General features: G+C 41.7%; 1 protein-coding gene across 2 annotated transcripts in view; it reads left to right on the top strand.

Moving 5' to 3' along the window:
* Positions 1-19,100, top strand: part of BMERB1 (bMERB domain containing 1) — a 60,440-nt gene that overhangs the window by 26,290 nt on the left and 15,050 nt on the right. For both annotated transcript variants that reach the window (XM_054516611.1, XM_036392344.2), the window contains exon 2: positions 9,908-10,031. In XM_054516611.1, coding sequence (XP_054372586.1) covers positions 9,908-10,031 — 124 coding nt within the window. The remainder of the gene's footprint in view (positions 1-9,907; positions 10,032-19,100) is intronic.

Here is a 19,100-nt window from a genome sequence, read left to right as displayed (position 1 = left end):
AAACAGTATCTTGAGAAATCAGCTGGTTTGTCTCACATGCAGAGATTTATTTATTTGTTTATCTGTGTGTAGGGGCAGAGAGAAGAGTGAGGAACCAGAAGAACAGAACATTAGGGGAAGTTTCTGGGTTCAGTCCTGCTGGGATAATGAGGGCACCCTTCCCTGTGGTTAGGTCAGTAGGACAATCCTGATGAAACACACAGTGGTACATCTCCTAGAAAGAGGTGGGAAAATGCCACTCTGTTATTTCAGTTACAGCAAGACAAATTAGGTTGCTTAGTTCCAGACTGACATGTAATGTGGTCTGGGGGAAATTGCTTTCACACCTCACCTGAACTCACCAGCCAAATGTGTAAAAAGTCCTGTTGTCAGAGCATCTGGCAACAAGGAGTGTGGTACTGGTACCCAAACTAGAGTTTATTTAGAATTGGGAACAACAGTAGGAAGTCTGGAAAATGTCCTTGCACAATTCAATTATAGTACTTTGTGAAGTCTGTAATAAATCTCTGCAGACCTAATTATGTGGACAGCTTTTCTTTAAATCCCACTCAAACCCACTTAATCCTTCTTTATGCCCAACAAAAATGGTTGGATGAGATACCACAGGCTATTTTGCAAATGGACTGAAGTTGTCTTGGAGAGAGTTTGTGGCTCAGTTCAGGCACTGAAAGCTGGGCTCTGCAATGGTGGCATCAATCAAGGGTGACAATGCCCTTCCAGTGTGCTGGAATGGAATTGCTCTGAAACATTTCTGTGTGTGAGCAAATCCTTTTTGCACTCTGTCAGGATTTCTGAGGCTCCAGTACAGACTCACTGTGCTGCTCAGTATTTATGTTTAATGTGTGAAAGGACTGTGCTGAGATGATCCTGAGCTGGCTACTGAGCAGACATTTGCAGGCCAGCTTGCATCTGAAGGCATGAGCTGGTGTGATCTTATCACAGCCACCAGAAGGAAGAAAAAGTTAAATCTGCCTAATTTAGAATCTGGATATTTGAAAACTGCCTCAACTCAGAGATGCAGCTGATATTAATACAGAGGATTTGGTTTCAGCTGAGTGGAGAATTGTGTGTAAATCCATGAATAATGTGTCTGGGGATTGTTAATTCGATAGGACTTGAGTTTAAAAAGGGTTTTATAAAGAGATATTAGTTCCAACTCCCTTTGCTGTTTGCATGGTTATGTTTTCCTCATTTCTATGCATTTGCCCTCTAACCAGCTGGAGATGTGTGTGCACCCTTGTTATCACTGAGTGAATGGAAATTGGCTGGGGCATGCAAATTGCCCAGAGAGTCCTGGAATCGACTTCAAAGGAGCAAAGTTGAGCCCCTGTAATTGGAGTGTCAAGGCCCCTAAGGATTTTCAAGATCCAACCTGTAAGTGCCATTAGGTAATTTATCTCAGTGGACATCCTTCTGCATATCCTGAATTTATTTACATCCTGCAAATTTCTATCACACGAATAAAATCTGTATTTATGACAATATTATGGCATAATCAAATCAGGCCTGGGGCTTTTATTCATTGTTTATGCAAAGATTTTAATAAGAAGCTTCTTTTTCCTTATCTTTTCAAAGAAACTTTCGTTCAATATTAAGTTCTGACTTCCTGGTTATTTATTGCTGTGAGTACTGAAATCCTGTTTCCTGGTCTGTAAATGTGGTTTTGTATGATCTCTTAAACTACTGGAAGAGAGGGTACTACTGAGGAAAAGTCCTCCCAGAGTATCCAGAGTACTGTGAGTCACAAATCAAAGACTATAAAAATAGAGAAAGCTAGCAGAACTCCCAGGAGTAGAAAACACAGCCATGAAAATCATACTGATATTGCTACAAACCAGCACCAAATCAAGCACAGATTTACAGCTACAACTGACTCTAGTTACAGATAATTAAGGAGCAAATTGTCCCACTGTTCTGAGTCAGTTCCTTGCACACACAAGCACCCTTAGGAGGGAGGAACATAAAAGCAGAGATGGAGCACTCTGGTGGAGGGAGGGTTTAATTTGACAGGCTGGATCCCTATGGCTTCCTGCATGGAGAGGGTCTGCAGTCTTTGTAGGGGCAGTGTCTGACTGCAGTGGACACTGGACCTCAGACAGCTAAATCCTACCTTAATGAGTAAAGCCCCAGATAATAGTCAAATTAACCTTCTCTGATTCCTGAGCCTGCCCTGCTGTGCCTGCAGATACCTGAGCTTGTCCACAGGACCTGTCCCCATCACCACGAGCAGGTGACACCACAAGGCTGACAGCAACAGAATCAAGAGAGTGCTGAAATCTGAAAGCTGAAGTGCAAGATAGAGCAAATGGAATTTATAGTCCAAACATAGGACAGCAGTACAGATTTTGAGGTTCATTAAGTCTGAATGTCACATTGAGACCTATGCCTGCCATTAAATTTCTACAAGAACTCCAGCCTGGTGATGATTCACAGGATCCCATTGTCAGGACAGGATGAACAACTATTGCAGATGAGCTGTTTTTTCAGGATATCATTACAACCAAGATGAAGCTTTCTATGCACAGAGCAGTTCCTTAAGACTAGAGATATCTTTTTCCTGGGGGAAGTGTAAGATTAAAGGGTTGCATAATTACCCACTTAGGAAACTGAAACTGTCATAAACTGACAAAAAACAAAGCCAAGAATAATTACTGCTTATAAATTTTACAGGATAACAAACAAGACTTTAATTGATGCTTTTTTTAAGAGGCAAGATCTTTATAGATCTTATCATTATGGATTTGGGCTGATATATATATTTTAATAGGGAGCAAGGGCAGAAAATTGTCCCTGAATTAGAAAGCTGGAACCATCATTTAACTGTAAAACTTCTAGTTAGCAAGTACTGAATACCCTCCTTAATTATCAATCACTTTTACCACTGACTGTCTATTTCTGTGGGGGATTTGTAGTTCAGTGAGAAAGCTCAGAGCAGGATCTCTTTCAGGTTCAGTTTTTAAACCAGCTGTATTCAGTGCAATGCAACTTGTTCTACAGAAGTACAGCCTAAAAGATGGAAAGCAGCTGAGAATCTTATTTGGGCAGGGGGAAACTGCAGGCACTTCCATCAGATGTGACAGGAGACATTGTGTGCAGGTCTTTGAGTATAATACCACAGGAAAGGAACAAAAAGGGCTTTCAGAGTTAGAGGAAGGAGTTAACATTCAACACCGTGAATCTGGCATTTGTATTTCAAGAGAAATCTCAGTGAGACCAAGTATACAAAAGGCTGAAATGGGAAAGAATAGACTGCTGCCAACAGGCTTTCTAGCAAAGGTAAATAATAAAAAATAAAAGGTCAAAGCTTGGAGATAAGAACAAGAACATACAGGATAAGCAACTAAAAGAATCTTTTTATAACCAGAGGCTCTTAGATGTGGAACAGACAGGGCAGTGATTCTGGAAGTGCAGTGGGCAATTGCACACAGTGCTTTTTCTATTCTCTGCTCACCTAATTTTAAAATGGGGTCATATGGTAGAGTGTGAGTGAAATGCTTTGGAAGTAGAAAACTATGTTTGAAGATGTCTAGGCTGTAAATCTGTGATAATTAAAGAATAAAAAAGTATTCATGATCTGGACAAAATAAATCCCACTGTTATAATTTTGCTATTACGCCCAGACCACAGCTGGCTGATGGACAGAGCCATCACCAGTTACAGCAGATGATTTAATAGTTCTTGGGGAGGAGATTATATGGCAAACAGAATGATCTGTGCTGGGTTTTGAATGAGCAGAGATGGATGAATAGAGAAAAAAAAAAATCATATGTGTCTCTCTACAGACATGAAATTCTGATCTCTTGCCTGAGGAGCTGCAGATGCAAAGATCTGCCTGAGTCCAGCAGTTTGTCCCAGTACATAAATGGTCTTTACACAGCACAGCACAGGGCTGAGCTGGCCAGTGTTTTGTGCTTCAGCTCTGCTGGAAGCAAAGATGCACCACAATTCCCCACAAATCAGATAAATCTCCCACTTCTTTTCCCCCTTCTCCAAATGACAGCTGTGAAGCAGGGATGTTGGATGACCATTACACTCCCAGAGATCCTGGTGTTTAATCAGCTTTCAGGAGGCATCTCTGGACCCTTCCTGCCAAAGAGGATCCCTGGAGCTGCCAGCTTTCACAGCTGCCTGTTGCAAAGCCAAGCTCTAAGGGGACTCAGCCAGCCCAGAGGTTTCTGCTGAGACATGGAGCATGTGACAAAACCACCTTTGGGATTTCTGGGTGCCCTGCTGTCTGGCAAAAGTATTTGAAGCCTTGATGCCTGGTTTAAGCCAACATCTCAGGGCTCTAAGGTTACCCCCTGTGCATCTGGGAGCTGCATTGCAGTTGAAACTTTTGATTTTTTTTTTTTTTAATTTAACATTTTCAGAAGTGCAAGGCTGTTCTGGATCCTCAAGCACTGAAAGGAAACAAGGGTCTTTGCACAGAATTCTTTCTGACTTTATAGTAAATGTACTGAATCCAACGTGTTATCCCCCAAATACTCTGAATGCCACTTCTCTGGCATTTTCCAGCAGACACAGTTTTGTCAGAAAGTTTGCATTACCACTGCTTGCAGGGACAAAGCACATCTGGCCAGCTGTGAAGGACCTGTGCTCTTTTGTCAACCCAAAATGCAGTTCATGGCTCTACATGCTAAAGACCCAAAATTTAAATGTGTTTCTCCATTCATGGAGAAGTATCAATAAGGACTCAAAAATTATAACAGGCACAATAATAAGAAAAAACAAATCAGCTTCCTGGTAGAAGCAAAATCCAGCTGTGTTATCTCCAGCATTCAGTGCCATTGACAGCAGTGCAAGCAAAGGGATTCTGAGAACTTTTGCCAGCTGACTGTGACTGGAGCAGCACATCAGCTTTTTGCTCCTCCAGTAACAGAATCTGCACACTCCTATTGCCTTGAGAGACTGCTTTTCCACAGTGTTAAAACTCACCAGGTATTTGTGCTGCTCACTGAGGCCTGATGAACCAGCAGCACCATCCCAAATTTACTGAATTTGTGCCATCACCAACCTGTTCTTAGTGCTAGAGAAGAAACAGGAGAATGAATTGACAAACAGAGGGAAGAGATTGCCTTGAGGGGAAAGAGGAGATGCAGCATTTCTGAAAGAACCCCTGAAATGGCCTGTGAGCTGTATTCTGCAGCAGGATGAGGACATTTCTGGGATGTGTCCCAGAGCCAGGCTGCTGCCAGTGTCCAAACCAAGAGAGGCAGGCAGTGAAAGGGGTGTGGGATGTGCCCACTGCCACTGCAACCAGCTCACTGCCCCTTTTTTCCCTTTCCCCCAGTCTACCCATTTGAAATTGCACAAGGCTGCAGCCTCTCAGGCAATCCAGGAACAAAACACATTGCAGCTGTTTGTATTGTATTTATATGGTAATTCCATCATAAAGCATTGAATAAATACAATGTGCCACACATATGCCAAATTCAGTAATTGTTAGGATTCACAGTAATAGAATGGTGCAGCAGGCTAGATTAGAAATAAGGATAAAGATGTAGTTTTTCCTGTCCAGGTTAGTTATTGGCCACTGCATCCTGCACCAGAAGGATTAAATCAAACAGAAAAAAATCAATTCTGAGGCAACAACAGAAGGTACAGTAAAAGGGTTGGCTGCAAGGCTGGCCTCCATTCATGCCTCCAGGTGACATGTTAGTGACCAACTACAGGAATAATCTGATTCTTTTCACATGAACATATTTTTATCTGGAATATTTTGAACTATAAGAAATTAATTTTTCTGCATTATGCAACTATTTCAATTTCCACCAAGCATGTTGTTTTTAAGTTGCACTAGCTGGTTCTCTGTTCATCCATTTCTGACCTGTGCCTCCTGCTTACTTCTGCTTTGTCTCATCAACTAATAGTGGTCTTGAGAGTCTTGATTTTGATATGTGAAGTAGCATTAAGAGTTTACTTGCTGCACTCTGCTCTATTAGCACTTAATATTCTTCAGTGAAACAGGATTAACTTGAGAATTTCACTGAATTCTTTGAAAAAGCCCCAAAAGTTCTGACCCAGATTTGGAGCAAAACTTATCTATTAACATTTTCTTACCAAGGATTAGCTTATTATTGGACCATTTAAGGGAGTAGAAGTAGGCTTCCAAGTGCTCAATTTAAGTCCAGTCCAGAAAAATTACTTAAAATAATTTTTAACTGGAGCACCATCATTGGGTGGGCTGCGTTTGCTCCTGGGTGGTTTCCATATCAGAGAAGTCTCACAGCTGGTCTGTGCCACCATCCTTTGAGGAGCTTCAGCAGCCATGGGTTGGACAGTCTCATTTAGGATGGCTCAGCCATGGCAAGGATGGAGAAGAGCAGTGCTAGAGGGCTGGGCCATTGCCCTGTGCTGGAGCTCTCCTCCTGCTGAGTGACTGGGGTGGCTCTGGAAGGTGTGGCTGGGCTCCAGCAGCAGCAGGGCCATGAAGAAGAGGCTCTGGAAGGTGAGACTGGGTTCCAGCAGCAGCAGGGCCATAAAGAAGAGGCTCTGGAAGGTGAGACTGGGCTCCAGCAGCAGCAGGGCCATAAAGAAGAGGCTCTGGAAGGTGTGGCTGGGCTCCAGCAGCAGCAGGGCCATGAAGAAGGGGATCCAGAGGGCCCTGCTGGAGCAGACCCTGCACTTGCTGTGGATCCCACCCTTGCAGCTCCTCCCTGCGTGTCCCCTGCCAGTGCCTGAGCTGTTCTGGAGCCCAGCAGTGACAGTGACATTGTTTGGCTCCACAGCAGAGATTTGGGGCCCTCTGTGTCACTGCCAGACCTCACCCTCTCTGGTGTACTGTGACAATGACAGCCCCAAGTGACAATTAAAGCACTAATGGCTGCAGAGCACAGTGAGCCTGTCCCTTGGGGCCACCACCAGTGACAGCAGCAGGATCTTGGCTGGTAATTAATCACAGCATCCCTTCCCAATGGATCTAAAGTATTGACACCAGGTGTGAGGTGTTCTCCCATTTCTCATTGTGTCAATTCAGGCTTCTTTTAACGTTTTCTTTGCACTTATTGACTTAATAGGCAATTTGGTTTTTTGTTGCTTTTAAACACAGCTGGCTACTGTTCTATTTCTGGCTGCCACACTGAGGATGAAGTGTGATCATTAAGTTAATACCCAGTTTAACTATACCAGTCTGTGTCTAAATTGAACCAAAGTTATGCATTAATAACTTCAGGCTTACCTCTTCAGTCCCTCTCCCTATGTGTAATTGCTTGATAATTTTATTTCCCTATAGTAATTATTTTCATGCTATCTTTTTGTACATACAGTAATATCATTTTACTTGTTTCTTTGTCACTGAAAATTATCCTAGAGATTGCAGAACAGACAAAATAGTTTAATCCTGTCACTGGCTGTGACTAATCTCAGTGTTGTCTCCACTTTTGCTTTATGAATTTTGTCTAATTACCAGGAAAAAAACTCAATATATGCTAAAAAATAGTTGACTACTACATACCTGCTTTAAATAAAATGAAATGTTCATTCTTTCTTTTTTGAAAATGTAAGAGACTTCTGTGTGAAGCTGTTCTGAATCATGTCTCAGAGGTGTCATTGCTCACTGGGACAGAGTTAGAGCTTTACTTAAAGGCTCGATAATGTTAACATAATCTTCCCCAGTGGTTCACATCCCAGGAGCTCAAACCATTTTATGAAAAATAATTAATTATCCTTCAGCACAGCTGCTGCCAGGTGAGCCAGTTATCCATGATGTTAGGAGAGGAGCTGAGAGCCAGAGGTTGGTGTCTGTGGGGAGTGCTGGGGGGACAATCCTGCCCTGGCCTCTCCAGGTGTCCTCACACCTGTGCTCTATTCCAGGGCTCCAGCCACATCTCCCAGCTTGCAGACAAGCTGTGAACTGATATCTGATGATTTCTGTGTTTATTTCCCCCCACTTTCAAACTTCTGCTGCCTTGCTTGCATTTTTGAGTCTTTTGGAAAACACTGCATAATTTTGGGTCGCTTTCAAAAATATTTTCTCTGGTTCAAGGACACGTTGAGTGGGATGTGAAGGAGAATCTTTGTTCTGCAAGGGGTCAGAGCAGACTTTGCCTGTCACACTAATTCCTGTGCTGCTTTAAGCACATCACTGGGGCATAAAGCTTGTTTGTTCCTGAATTGTTGAAATCAGTGGGTGGAGGCTGACCTCACACAAGGAGTGACACCAGGGCACTTACAGCTAGAGCTGCAGAGTGCAAGTAAATTAGTAACCTTTTTTTTCTGTTTTCTGAGCTCTTGAGAGCTAATTTTATAATATGTATGTGTAATTTATTTATGGTTTATATTCCTGTTTTCCAGTATTATTGGCTTTAATTCATGGTAGCTTCCATGAATTAACTTCCCATCTCCTGCTTATATTTCTGGCAAGCAGTGAAAATGAGAGGTGGGCCTGTGAGAACCTCATGACATTTAGGCTACACATCAACTAAATATACTCCAACAAACACAATGATTTCTAATAGGGAAATCCATCTTGGACAGGCAGCATTTGTGTGTTCAGACACACAAGACAGCTTACTTTCCAGGCCAGTTTTGCAATTTGAGTTTAAAAACAACTACTGAAACATGGCTGTTCTCTCATGACAGACATTTCAAAATCTGTCTCACTTTTTTTAATCTGTCTCACTTTTTTTTTCCTCAAGATTCTGTTATCTTGGAAAAAAAAGTGATGTTTTATATTTGTTTTCTCACTTTTTTAATTAAGAAAGGAAGTCAAAACTTGCAGATAATAATAGCAGGATAATTTTAAAAATATTTAATCTATTTTTAAATACAAGGGAAATATATTTTGTTTATATAGTATAGAATGTTTTTCCTTTGCCTCCATTTTGGGAGAACCATGAACTAAGCTCATACAGGGGCTGTTTTCTGAGATTTTGTAGTTTTATTCCTACTCCAAGTTTTTGTCAGAAATTCTTCTCAGCTGTGCTTAGTCTGTCATGAGGGACTTCAGAGTTTGTCTCCTCCTTATTAATAGAACAGCTTATTTTCTGATGCTTTTTGTCTGCTGTTTTCTGCATAATTATGCTGAGTATATTTTGACCTCTCTATTTTCCCCTTTTCAAATCAATACAGCTGAAACAGGCCTTTTTTTCAGGAATATCTCTCCATTTGGGTACCAAGATATTCAGCCAACCTATTTTTCAGTGTCTAAATTCTTGTTTAATGTGAAGGCCAAGTATGATGAACCCTTGGAATGGGGTTTTCCGGAGGCCAAGCAGTTTCTTTTCCAAACCCATCTCACATAAATTGGTTGCTTTACATCCAGGGAGCACAGTCCGTAGCCCTGTTTCTCTCTGGGTTACAGAGGTAACACATCAATTATGGAGAAATAATCACAGAAGCACCCTGGCCTTACCAGCTGCCAAGTTATTACTGCAAAGTGCTTTTTCCCATTTTAATGCCCTTGCAGGATGAGGTCCTGCATCATTTCTGAGCCCATCCTTGGTTCCTCTTGGTGGGGCTGGGCTTTAGCTCCAGGGTGGAGCAGCAGGGAGGGTTAGAGGGGTTAAAGGTGGGGAACATTCATGGGTGCACCAAGGGAGGACTCTGCAGAGCTGCGAGTAATTGCTCTGAGAGGGTTTTGTGGCAGTCAGTTTGTGGTGATGTCAGTTCAGGAATGGTGGCTGTGGCTGTGGATGGGGTTGGGATTCCTCAGAGGGATGGTTGAGCCTGACTAACAAAATGATTGTCACTTTGGCTTAGGGAATATTTCACTTCTAAACTGTTACATTGCAGGTAATAAGAAAAAACAATAGAGAAAGCAGTCAGCACAGCATTCAGCTAGAGTATTTTTACTGCTTGAATTAATTACTCCATAGTTAGGTAGCTCTGTGATTTAATTTACATTCCTGAAAAACACCATTAAGACAGTCTGACTGGCTTAATTCATTTTCCCTGCTTCCACACACAGATCAACTTGACATCATTTCAATGGCTGAAACAACAATGATGCCTGAGGAAATTGAGCTTGAGATGGCAAAGATCCAGAGACTTCGGGAAGTCTTAGTCAGAAGAGAATCAGAACTCAGGTTTATGTAAGTATCAATCCCTCTGGGAAAACACTATGCAAAATTAATCAAAATAGGAAAGAATGGTATTTAGAAGACTTTTATCTGCTTGACATTTTAAAAGGGAGAAAGATAAAGAGCATCCCAGTTAGGTGAGCACTTACAAAATGCCGTTGGGAAATGATTTTTGTAGTTGCAAAGGAAATTACTGCTTTTTTATTCAGCACCTTTTTTAATTCAGCCCACTTTGCAGAATACATAAAATGGATCTCTTACCTACTTACAAAAGGAAGCTTTAGCAAAGTACCTGTCTATGCAGCATCTTTTCCTACCTGATTTCAGTCCTTTGTGGCAAGGATATTTGTCTGAACAAAATATCAACAGGTAGGGGATTTGAAGCTTCCACAGTCTAACCTAGTTCAGGCTTTATTCCTGCTTCATTAGTGGTCTTAGACAGCTCATGTCACAAGAGAGCACACTGTGCTTTGCACTAATAGCAGCCAAGATTTGACATTTATTAAATGGAAGCCATTAAGTTATGAACACAAAGCACTTTCTGATATATCAAATTAAATATTCCAAGAGGGATTTTTAAAATTGCCAAAAAGGTCAGGCATAGGAGCCTCACTGAAGGTTCGTGAATATTAATCCAATTCTGATGGTGAAGGCAATAGGGTTAATATTCCTAAATCATCAAATGTAGAAGTGTATTATTTTGAAGTGTCCTCAGTCTGTGAGTATCTGAGGTCAGAAACAAATGCCTTTGCTGACTGGCCAAGAAGTTCAGTAGCTCTAAAACCTGCTGAGCTCAGACCCTTGGCATTAATGAAGCTTCTGAAAAAAACTCACTGACTTTCTGCTCATGTTCAAGTACAGGGGGCTGGTACTTTGACCCTTACACTGGAGGTTAATTTTAGTGCCCTGACTTGCATTGCCAGAAGCTGGAAGCCTCACCCCTCTGCAAACAGCACAGACTTGAGTATTATCCTAGAGACTTCTGCCAGAATCACTGCTTAGACACCTTTGGAGTAAGGGCTGGTTATAGTGGCACTGACCTTTAGTAATGCCTTTGTGGTACAAATAAAGTGAACAGGAAAGGTTTTGTCACTCCTGCTCCTGGTAGTCAAGTCACTACTTGGTTATTGGTTTGTACATAAATTTAATCTGGAAGAAGCCTCATCATTGAACTCTGCACTTCTCTTGACATTTTCTATATCAAACAAAGCACTGAAATAAACTGCCCCAGTGAATGAGAGCAATTGTTCTGTTTGTTCTGGTATCCAGTCTGTTCTTTTCATTTCCCCCATGCTCACACTCTTTGCTCTGTATTGCCTGGCAGGTGTTTGAGTAAGGGATTTAACACAGGAGAGCTTGCTTATTGAAAAGGGAACAGAACTGGTGTTCACACTGTGCAGCTGTTCTCCTCCTGGGCCAGATCTCATCCTCACAGTGCCTGGAGCTGCCCAGAGCACTCCAGCCTCTCCCTGGCACAGGCAGGAAAGCTCCTCTGAGCTTCAGCCTCCAGGAGGTTGGCCCAAGGTCCTGGCAGAGCAGGCAGGGGACAGAGGGGCTCCAGTTTCTGTCTTTTCTAAGCCATGGAGAGCCACAGACCCTCTCATTCCTTCAGCTGCAGCAGACCTAATGACTACTTTTCCCAGGATATTCACACAGCTTCTGGCCCAGCTGCTCCCTGCAGTGTGGCAGAGTGTTCTGACTCTGCTCATTAATCCTTGAGGCAGTTAAATTCAGTTTGTGAATGGCACTGAATGAAATGGCCAGAGAAAAGAGTGATACCCAAGTAATACAGCAGCACCTGTTCTTTACTGCCTCTCATGCTGGGGAGTTTATACTGACAGAAGGGCTTGGCTACATTTGTCTTCAATGACAAACATCTTTTAATGACAAATGTATTTTAATTACCTGTTGCTGAGATTAACAGCACATGTCATGGTTACCTCAGTGGTCCAAGTTTTGTATCTGCTTCACTAAGCAAATGACATAAACTCTAATTCATAGACATATTGTGGAAGACTTTATATGTAGCCATATTCTTTTTTTCATTTGATTTCTGAAGCAATGAATTGCCAATATCCAAAGACCAGAAGTCTGTATGTAGGTCATGAATTTTAGTAACTGATTTCTTCTGACAGGACTAGATTCCCCTGGGAATGACCTGTCCAACCAAGCACATGCAGCTGAGCTTCCTCAGCCAGGTTTAAGCAGGCTCAGCTTTGAACACTGCTAACGAGCAGCTCTACACCTACACTCAGAGCACAGAGTGCCAGAGCAGCTTTAATGAGAGCCACAGCTCTTTAGCTCTTGCATCTGCTTTAGCCTTTCCTTTAATTAGAGCAAAAGGATAAAACACACACTTAGTATTAGAGAAACTGTGTGGTATGTTTGTATTCCCTTCTTTGCCTTTCATGCTGTTAGCAACAGAATAGAAATTCTCTTGGGTTAAATTGGTATTTTTTAATAGTTCTTATGAAAGCATGAACACAGTGAAAGGATTCTGTAGCACTTGCACATCCAGGCACTGCTCACATTTCCAGCTACATTTTTTAAAGTAATGGTTCTTTCTTCTCACTGTCTGTCTGATCTTTTTATTCACATGTAGCCAGATCCTAGAGCAGGAAAAGTAGACTGTAGCTGTGCTTAAAGAAAGCAGGGCTCTGGAGCTGTGCTCAGAGTGTCCCCAGCCCTCAGGGTCACAGCACACACAGCCTGTCAGCTCTGCTTGCACACACCAGCAGGTGCCACAGCTCTTCCCTGCACTTAAAAATACTCACTCAAGAATAAGACAACAAAACACTGCTAAAAAATACCCCACCCGGTGTTTAAAAATACTCACTCAAGAATAAGAAAACAACACACTGCAAGCTAGGCCTGCTGCTGGTGGAAACCACAGCAAGCTCTTGCTCTGTCAGGTTTAACCCATGGAGGGAATATGCTCTAAGGCTGCTAATTGAATTTGCTATTTGCCTTGAAGAAGATGCAAATGTGGCCATGAAATAAGGACATTAGGCAGAGAACTGCTCTAGTTTGTCAGCCGTTAAAAACCCCCTACAAACCCAACTGAGAAAGAACCCAGCAAGGTCTAGATGCTCATGGACATGGAGTTGGCTTGCATGTTTCACACTTCTGTGTGTGACCAAGGGAAAATGTTCCTGTGTGAGGGCATCAGGAAGGTGAGGCTGTTTCTGGCAGCTGTGGTTTGTACAGCAAGGGTCTCCTCACACAACACAAACCCTGCAAGAGGGAGTCCTTGGCTGTACATGGAATCACAGAGCAGCTTGGCTTGGAGGGGACCCACAGACTGGGTATGTACTAGTAGTACCCATCAAAATTACTTTAAAATTCAGAAGATACATTTATGAACTTGCTGCAATTTCACTGCCTCTCTATGCCAGGCCCACAAATGATGTCCCCAGTCCCACAGAGCAGCACATACTGGTTTTTAGTGACAGACCAAGGATTCACTCTCAGACAAGCACAGATATTTCTGTAGCCTGCCTATCACTGTATTAAAAAAACTTCCCCAAAACAGAGGAAAAAACCATCTGTGAGAGCAGTGGAAACAGGTTTTACCCTGTTTAAAAATGAAACAGCAAACAATTTTAAGTGAAGACCATAAATATCTGTACAGTTTTAATACATGTGATTTTTCACTCTTTTGTGCTACTTTGCAGTCTTTGTACACTCTTTTTCCTCTGCCTTGCAGACAGAAGTGGAAGTTCCTTATTGGTGCACTAAACATAATGTAAGCCCTCATTTCAGTAATTAAAAATGAAAGCATTTAAAGATGAAGTGTTGCCACACAAAGATACAAGATTTAAACAGTGTGACTTTCTGGAACTCTGAAGTGAAGCAAAAATATACACTACAGAAACTCTACTGACATCTCTGATTTTCAAATTTGTAATAATTTTTATTGCAAAACACAGCTTTTTAAATTCTGCTGCATGAAACTCAATAAAATTAAATATGTGACAGCTTATTCTTAGCCTGAGCCCAGAATTTTTTTTATTTGAAAAGCAAGGAAAGCAGATGAACTCTTATCTATTTGCTATATACTACAGTGAAATAGTTCATCCTGTAGTGTATACTTTATAAAAGGCCAGTTTTCTAATAATTCTTGTTTTTCTTTTTATCAATACAAAGAAACAAAGAAAGCAAATGAGCTGAAGCAATGGACTAACAGGTCACGATGTTTCCCAAACCATTGTGCCAATTGCAAGTCAGGTATTAACCTTGTAAATGTGTCCTTTGCTTTGCTTCTTATTTTTGTTTCCCCCTTGAAAACAAAAAAAGGAGAGCAGCTGAAAGCAGCTGTGCTCTTCAAACCCAGGAAATCCACATCACTTCTAGCTGAATACCTGCTTGCTATGAAGAATTACCTGAAGTTTATAAGGAGACAATTTTCAGATTATGAAATCAAGCCTTCCTCAATTAGGTGATGCCACAATTTATATTGTACAATCATATTTTAGCTCAGGCAACCTCAGTCACAGCAGAGCAGATGCACTGTGGTTTGGTCTGTAATTACATTTTCAAATGCTATTTTTGTCTCAGGACCCTGCCTTGCTTGGTGCCCAGCATGGACCTCCTCAGGATATGTCCAGGTTATGTAGGAATTGTGGCTGTTTGTAGCATCTCTCCTTCAATGATACTGATACTATGAAATTTCATAAAATTATGCCAGGAGCTGTTGTGACTGTCTCCAGCCAGCCCAGGAAATGAAAATATACCTTGAAGCCATCAGATGCTATCTCCAGCTCTTCCTGGTTTGTTTTTGGAATAGCTGAGAGCTCAGCATATATAGATCTGAAGGAGACAATATGTACAGACAAGCATCAGTTTACAGCCTGCCAGCATCCCCCTCCTTCTCTCTCAGGCTTCTCTCAGCTCCTTCCTGAAAACATTCTGAATAAAAAGAGTTTTGGGTCAAGCTGTGAACGTTCAATCTGTCTGTGCTGTTGAGGAAAGCAAACACACCACGTCAGAACATGCACACTCTCTCTTCCTTTCCAATGCTCCTGTCCCACTTCCTTTATTTTCTTCTTTCCTGGTGAGATGACAGACCCAGAAGCTGAGGGAGCTGCTGGGGCAGCATCCCGTGTGTCACACATTTAATGTGTTGCTGCTGTGGATGTGCTTGGCTTCAGAGGCAGTTTAGGACTGCTGGAGATATGGAAATCTGCTGTGCTGAAAGACATGGTTGTAAAAATGGATGATGCATGTATTAGCTCAGTTTAGCTGACAGGGACAGGCAGCAAACCCCCAGACCTCTATGTGATACAGAGCAGATCAAAACTGAACTTCAAAATCATTTGTAGTGCAAAGCTCATGCATTTTAAAACACATTAACATGTTGGGACCCAGTAAATATTATTAGTAAAGGTGAGATCATTTCAACAACAGGTACTGCCTGTTCCTGTGGAAAGGGATGGAATTCTTATAAAACAGCATCCACTGTCATCATGAAACACAGTCTGTGGGAAATCTGCCAGTGCCTGCCACTGCTGGCTTTCCAGATGGAAAGCAAAGCCTGAAGCCAGCTTTATTGGATGACCTTGAACTAAAACTGTGGAAGTTGCTCCCACCTGTGATAGCTGTCTTGGGATGGTTATTTCTGCCATGTAGGTGGTTCTGAATGGAAGTTTTTTAATGTGGAGGGAATAGAAGATATTAAACATAAAGCCCTATTAGGTTGCTTTAGGCAATTACTGAAAACATTTTACTCATTAAACTTTTCTTTAAAATCTGTAAAAATGCTATAAATACAGTGGTGTATTTCCTTAATGTCTGTGTGGTTATTACATCTCTAAACTAATGCTGTGAAGAGGCCAAATTCACCTCCACACTGGCTCAGAACTAAAGTTGGTCATTGTCTTTGTACACTCTCACTACTCATTAGGAGATGACTCCCTCCTCTCCAGAGTACTCGAAACATCTACATCATCCAAATCCTGCATAGTTCTATTCAGGATTTTAGACCATTTTACACTATTATGTTTGTTTACTTGAAATCCCAGACCTTTTATATAGAAAAGTTTGCTTTAACTTGACTTTGCAGTCCCACAGCTGCATTAGCTGTCCAGAGTACATCATTTATCCCTAGTTTGGTTTTTTTTTTTCTTGCTTCAAATCAGGCTTACTTTTTTTTTACTTGTCTTTTTTAACCTTTATCCTTCTCCCAGGTTGCAAACCCCATGAATCTCAGTAGTCCTGCTGTGGTATTGATGTATCCATTGCTGGGAGCAGCTGAGGTGGGACAGTCAGTGATGAGCATTCTGGAGGGTATTGGGTAGAATCTTAGAATCTCGAACTTAGGGCAAATTCATGGGGAAAATTAAAGTTCATATTCCTTCTAAGAACAACAGGAGGTCAGATAGGAGTCACACCTTTGTGTCACTTGCAGTATGCACAGCACATTTTATTTTAAATACAGAATTATTTTATACATGTGTATTATTTAAATATGCAGGTAGTATATACAGGTATATTATTTATACAGGTATTCTATTTAAATATACAAGTATTTTAAATACAGAAAGGCCTCTCTGCTGATTACCTGCCTTCATGCAACCCCTGCAAAGGGAAACAACACCAAACAACACAAGAACTGCTGAAGTGAGGGCTTAATTCCCTTGGTGATGACAACTTTGAATAAACCAACTGAGAAATCCCATGTTTTAATTAAAATGAGTGCAGTAAATCTAGTAGGCACAAAGTGGGAATATGAAACAAAGTCTTATAACTGGCTGAACTCAGACAGTAATTCTGCAAAGTAACAGAAAAATGTGTTCTTGGGGGTTCCATTCTCAGGTGAGAAAAGGCAGCAGTAACTGCTGTATGAACAAAGTTCATTTCAAATTTTAATTCTTTTTTGAACCAAGTACTTTAACACTCCTAGAAGTGTCTCCCTAATGTGACATCAACTGATTTCTCAGTGGCTTCATGCCCTGTGTGGCAACAGAGCCCCACACTGAGCATCACCCTGGGGAAGGGTGGGAGGGAGGGATAGTGAGAGGAAGGAGATGAACCAGGCTGTCAGAGGTGTGAGGAGCAGTGGTAACTCACTGGTTATATTATTGCTAAGCAGGCATTCTGACTTTTGCTTTCTTGGGTACTTTTGATTCTTTTGCTGCTCCTTTTTTCCTTTGTACTGGATGTTATCTGTTTTCGGTCATCTCAGGCTAAGCAGGAATTCCCTTAGGATTGTTTACTTCTGTGTTCACATCTGGTACTTTTCTCTGAGTTTTGCACCTTGCTGTTACTGCAGTGTAAATAAGTAACACCAGCAAAACCAGGTTTTTGCTCATGAATAGAGCTGTTGTTGTCAGTGTTTTCTGATAAGATCTGTCTTTTCATGGAAAGGAGCAATAAATCTTTTCTCCTTCACAATCCTGAAATCTTAGCAATACAGCATCACTTATTGTGATTTCCTACCTTTTTTTTTTCTTCCTGATTGCATCTCGCTCTCAGAACATAGGATGGACTTGGGGAGGCTGTAGAGGAGGAGGCAGCTGTGTGATGATACATATTGTTCAATAAATAGAAATGTCAGGTTGTCAGCTTCAGAAGATAAGGCACCAGGAGCAAAAACACCCAGCCCAGCTGTAAGATACTGGTGCAGCCTGGTGTGGCCCAGGCTCTCCTGCATGACAGGGTGAAGCTGTGGCCGTGTCACACTGAGCTTTGCCTCCCAAGCACATTGCCAATAACCAGAGCCCTTGAGGAAATCACCAGGGAACTGCAAGCTATGAAATGGCACAAGGTGGTTTTGTAATGTCAGATGGGCAAAGCTCGAGGTCTCTGAGATTAGGAACAGCATTTCCAGGGGACTGCCAAGGGTCTGGGGGCCCCAAGGATGTCAGTGGGCCTGCTAAGGTCCAGCTCTGCCAAGCCTCCCAGCTCCTCACATGCCTGCAAGCCTCAAGAAAAAGAGTTCAGGACAGAATTGCAAAGTTCTGCACTGTGCAGTTGAAGCTAAAAGTACAGGGAGCAGCTCTGCCAGAGGAAGGAAAATGCCTTAGTTCAGCTGGATCTCTCTACAGACCCATCTCCTTTGCCCTGTTTGACACCAAACCATCAACCCCAGAGGAAAACACAACATTATACTTTCAATGTATGGTTGTAAAAATGGTGCATTAAAATACTCTAAAAGGAAAAGCAATTTTTTAGTGTTGTATAATGATAAACTTACCATTTGGAAAGTATTTAATTAATTGTAAACTTGGTAGTTGAGATGTTTTTTGTCTTAGAAAAGATTTTCATTATTGTCTCTGTTGGATAGCTAGAAAAATAGTTCTTTAATAGAGAATTTTCTTTAAACAGCATTTTCTGCATTGAATATGTGTTGTGGCTGTCACAAAATGCTGTTAATAGAAGAAGCAGCAGCAGCTTTGATCTTCGACCTTGTCATTGTTAATGCAGAAATTCAGCACTGTGTTTCCAGATGGGACCTTTTATCCCAAACTGTTCTTCACTTCCCAGCTCTTGGCTACCTGTGCTCTGGTTTGCCCAGTGGCACTCACAGACCCTGGCCCCCCTTTTGGGCAGCTGGGCTTCCTCCAGGCAAGGATGTTCTGCAGTAAAATGTCCCCTTGCCCTGTGGTATTTCACTGGTCCTTCTCACTTGTCTTCTGCTATAAATAGAGGGTAACCAGTGAATTGAAAAGCCCTGGAAGGAACTGTCAGTGTTTAATTTTATACCAGAAACCTTTATATTCTTTTCAGCTGGGATAACAAATAGTTGCTTTTCTGGTTTTAAAAATAAGAAAAGGTCAAACATGAAGGCAAATGAAGAAGGAAATGTATCATTGATTCTGCTGGAGACAATGACAGTGCACAGCCAGACCTAGAGTTTCCTCCTTCCACTGCCTAATATCCAAAAATAGAACTACCAGAGCAGGACAAATGAACCAGCCTCTCTGCTTTTGTATAGAATCTTCTGTATGCTGTTGCAAAGGGCTGATACTTGTGAATTTAAATCTGACTTCTCTACTGTCTATATCTTTTTAGACAAATTAACTTAGTCAGTTTTAGCCACATGGAGAAATAGTCCCCTCCACAGTGGGGCAATTTCAGGAA

The sequence above is a fragment of the Molothrus ater genome, chromosome 16, assembly GCF_012460135.2.
Source record: "Molothrus ater isolate BHLD 08-10-18 breed brown headed cowbird chromosome 16, BPBGC_Mater_1.1, whole genome shotgun sequence".
Classification (NCBI taxonomy): Eukaryota; Metazoa; Chordata; class Aves; order Passeriformes; family Icteridae; genus Molothrus; species Molothrus ater.
The sequence above is the reverse complement of the archived record's forward strand: the minus strand, read 5'-3'. Positions and strand labels throughout refer to the sequence as shown.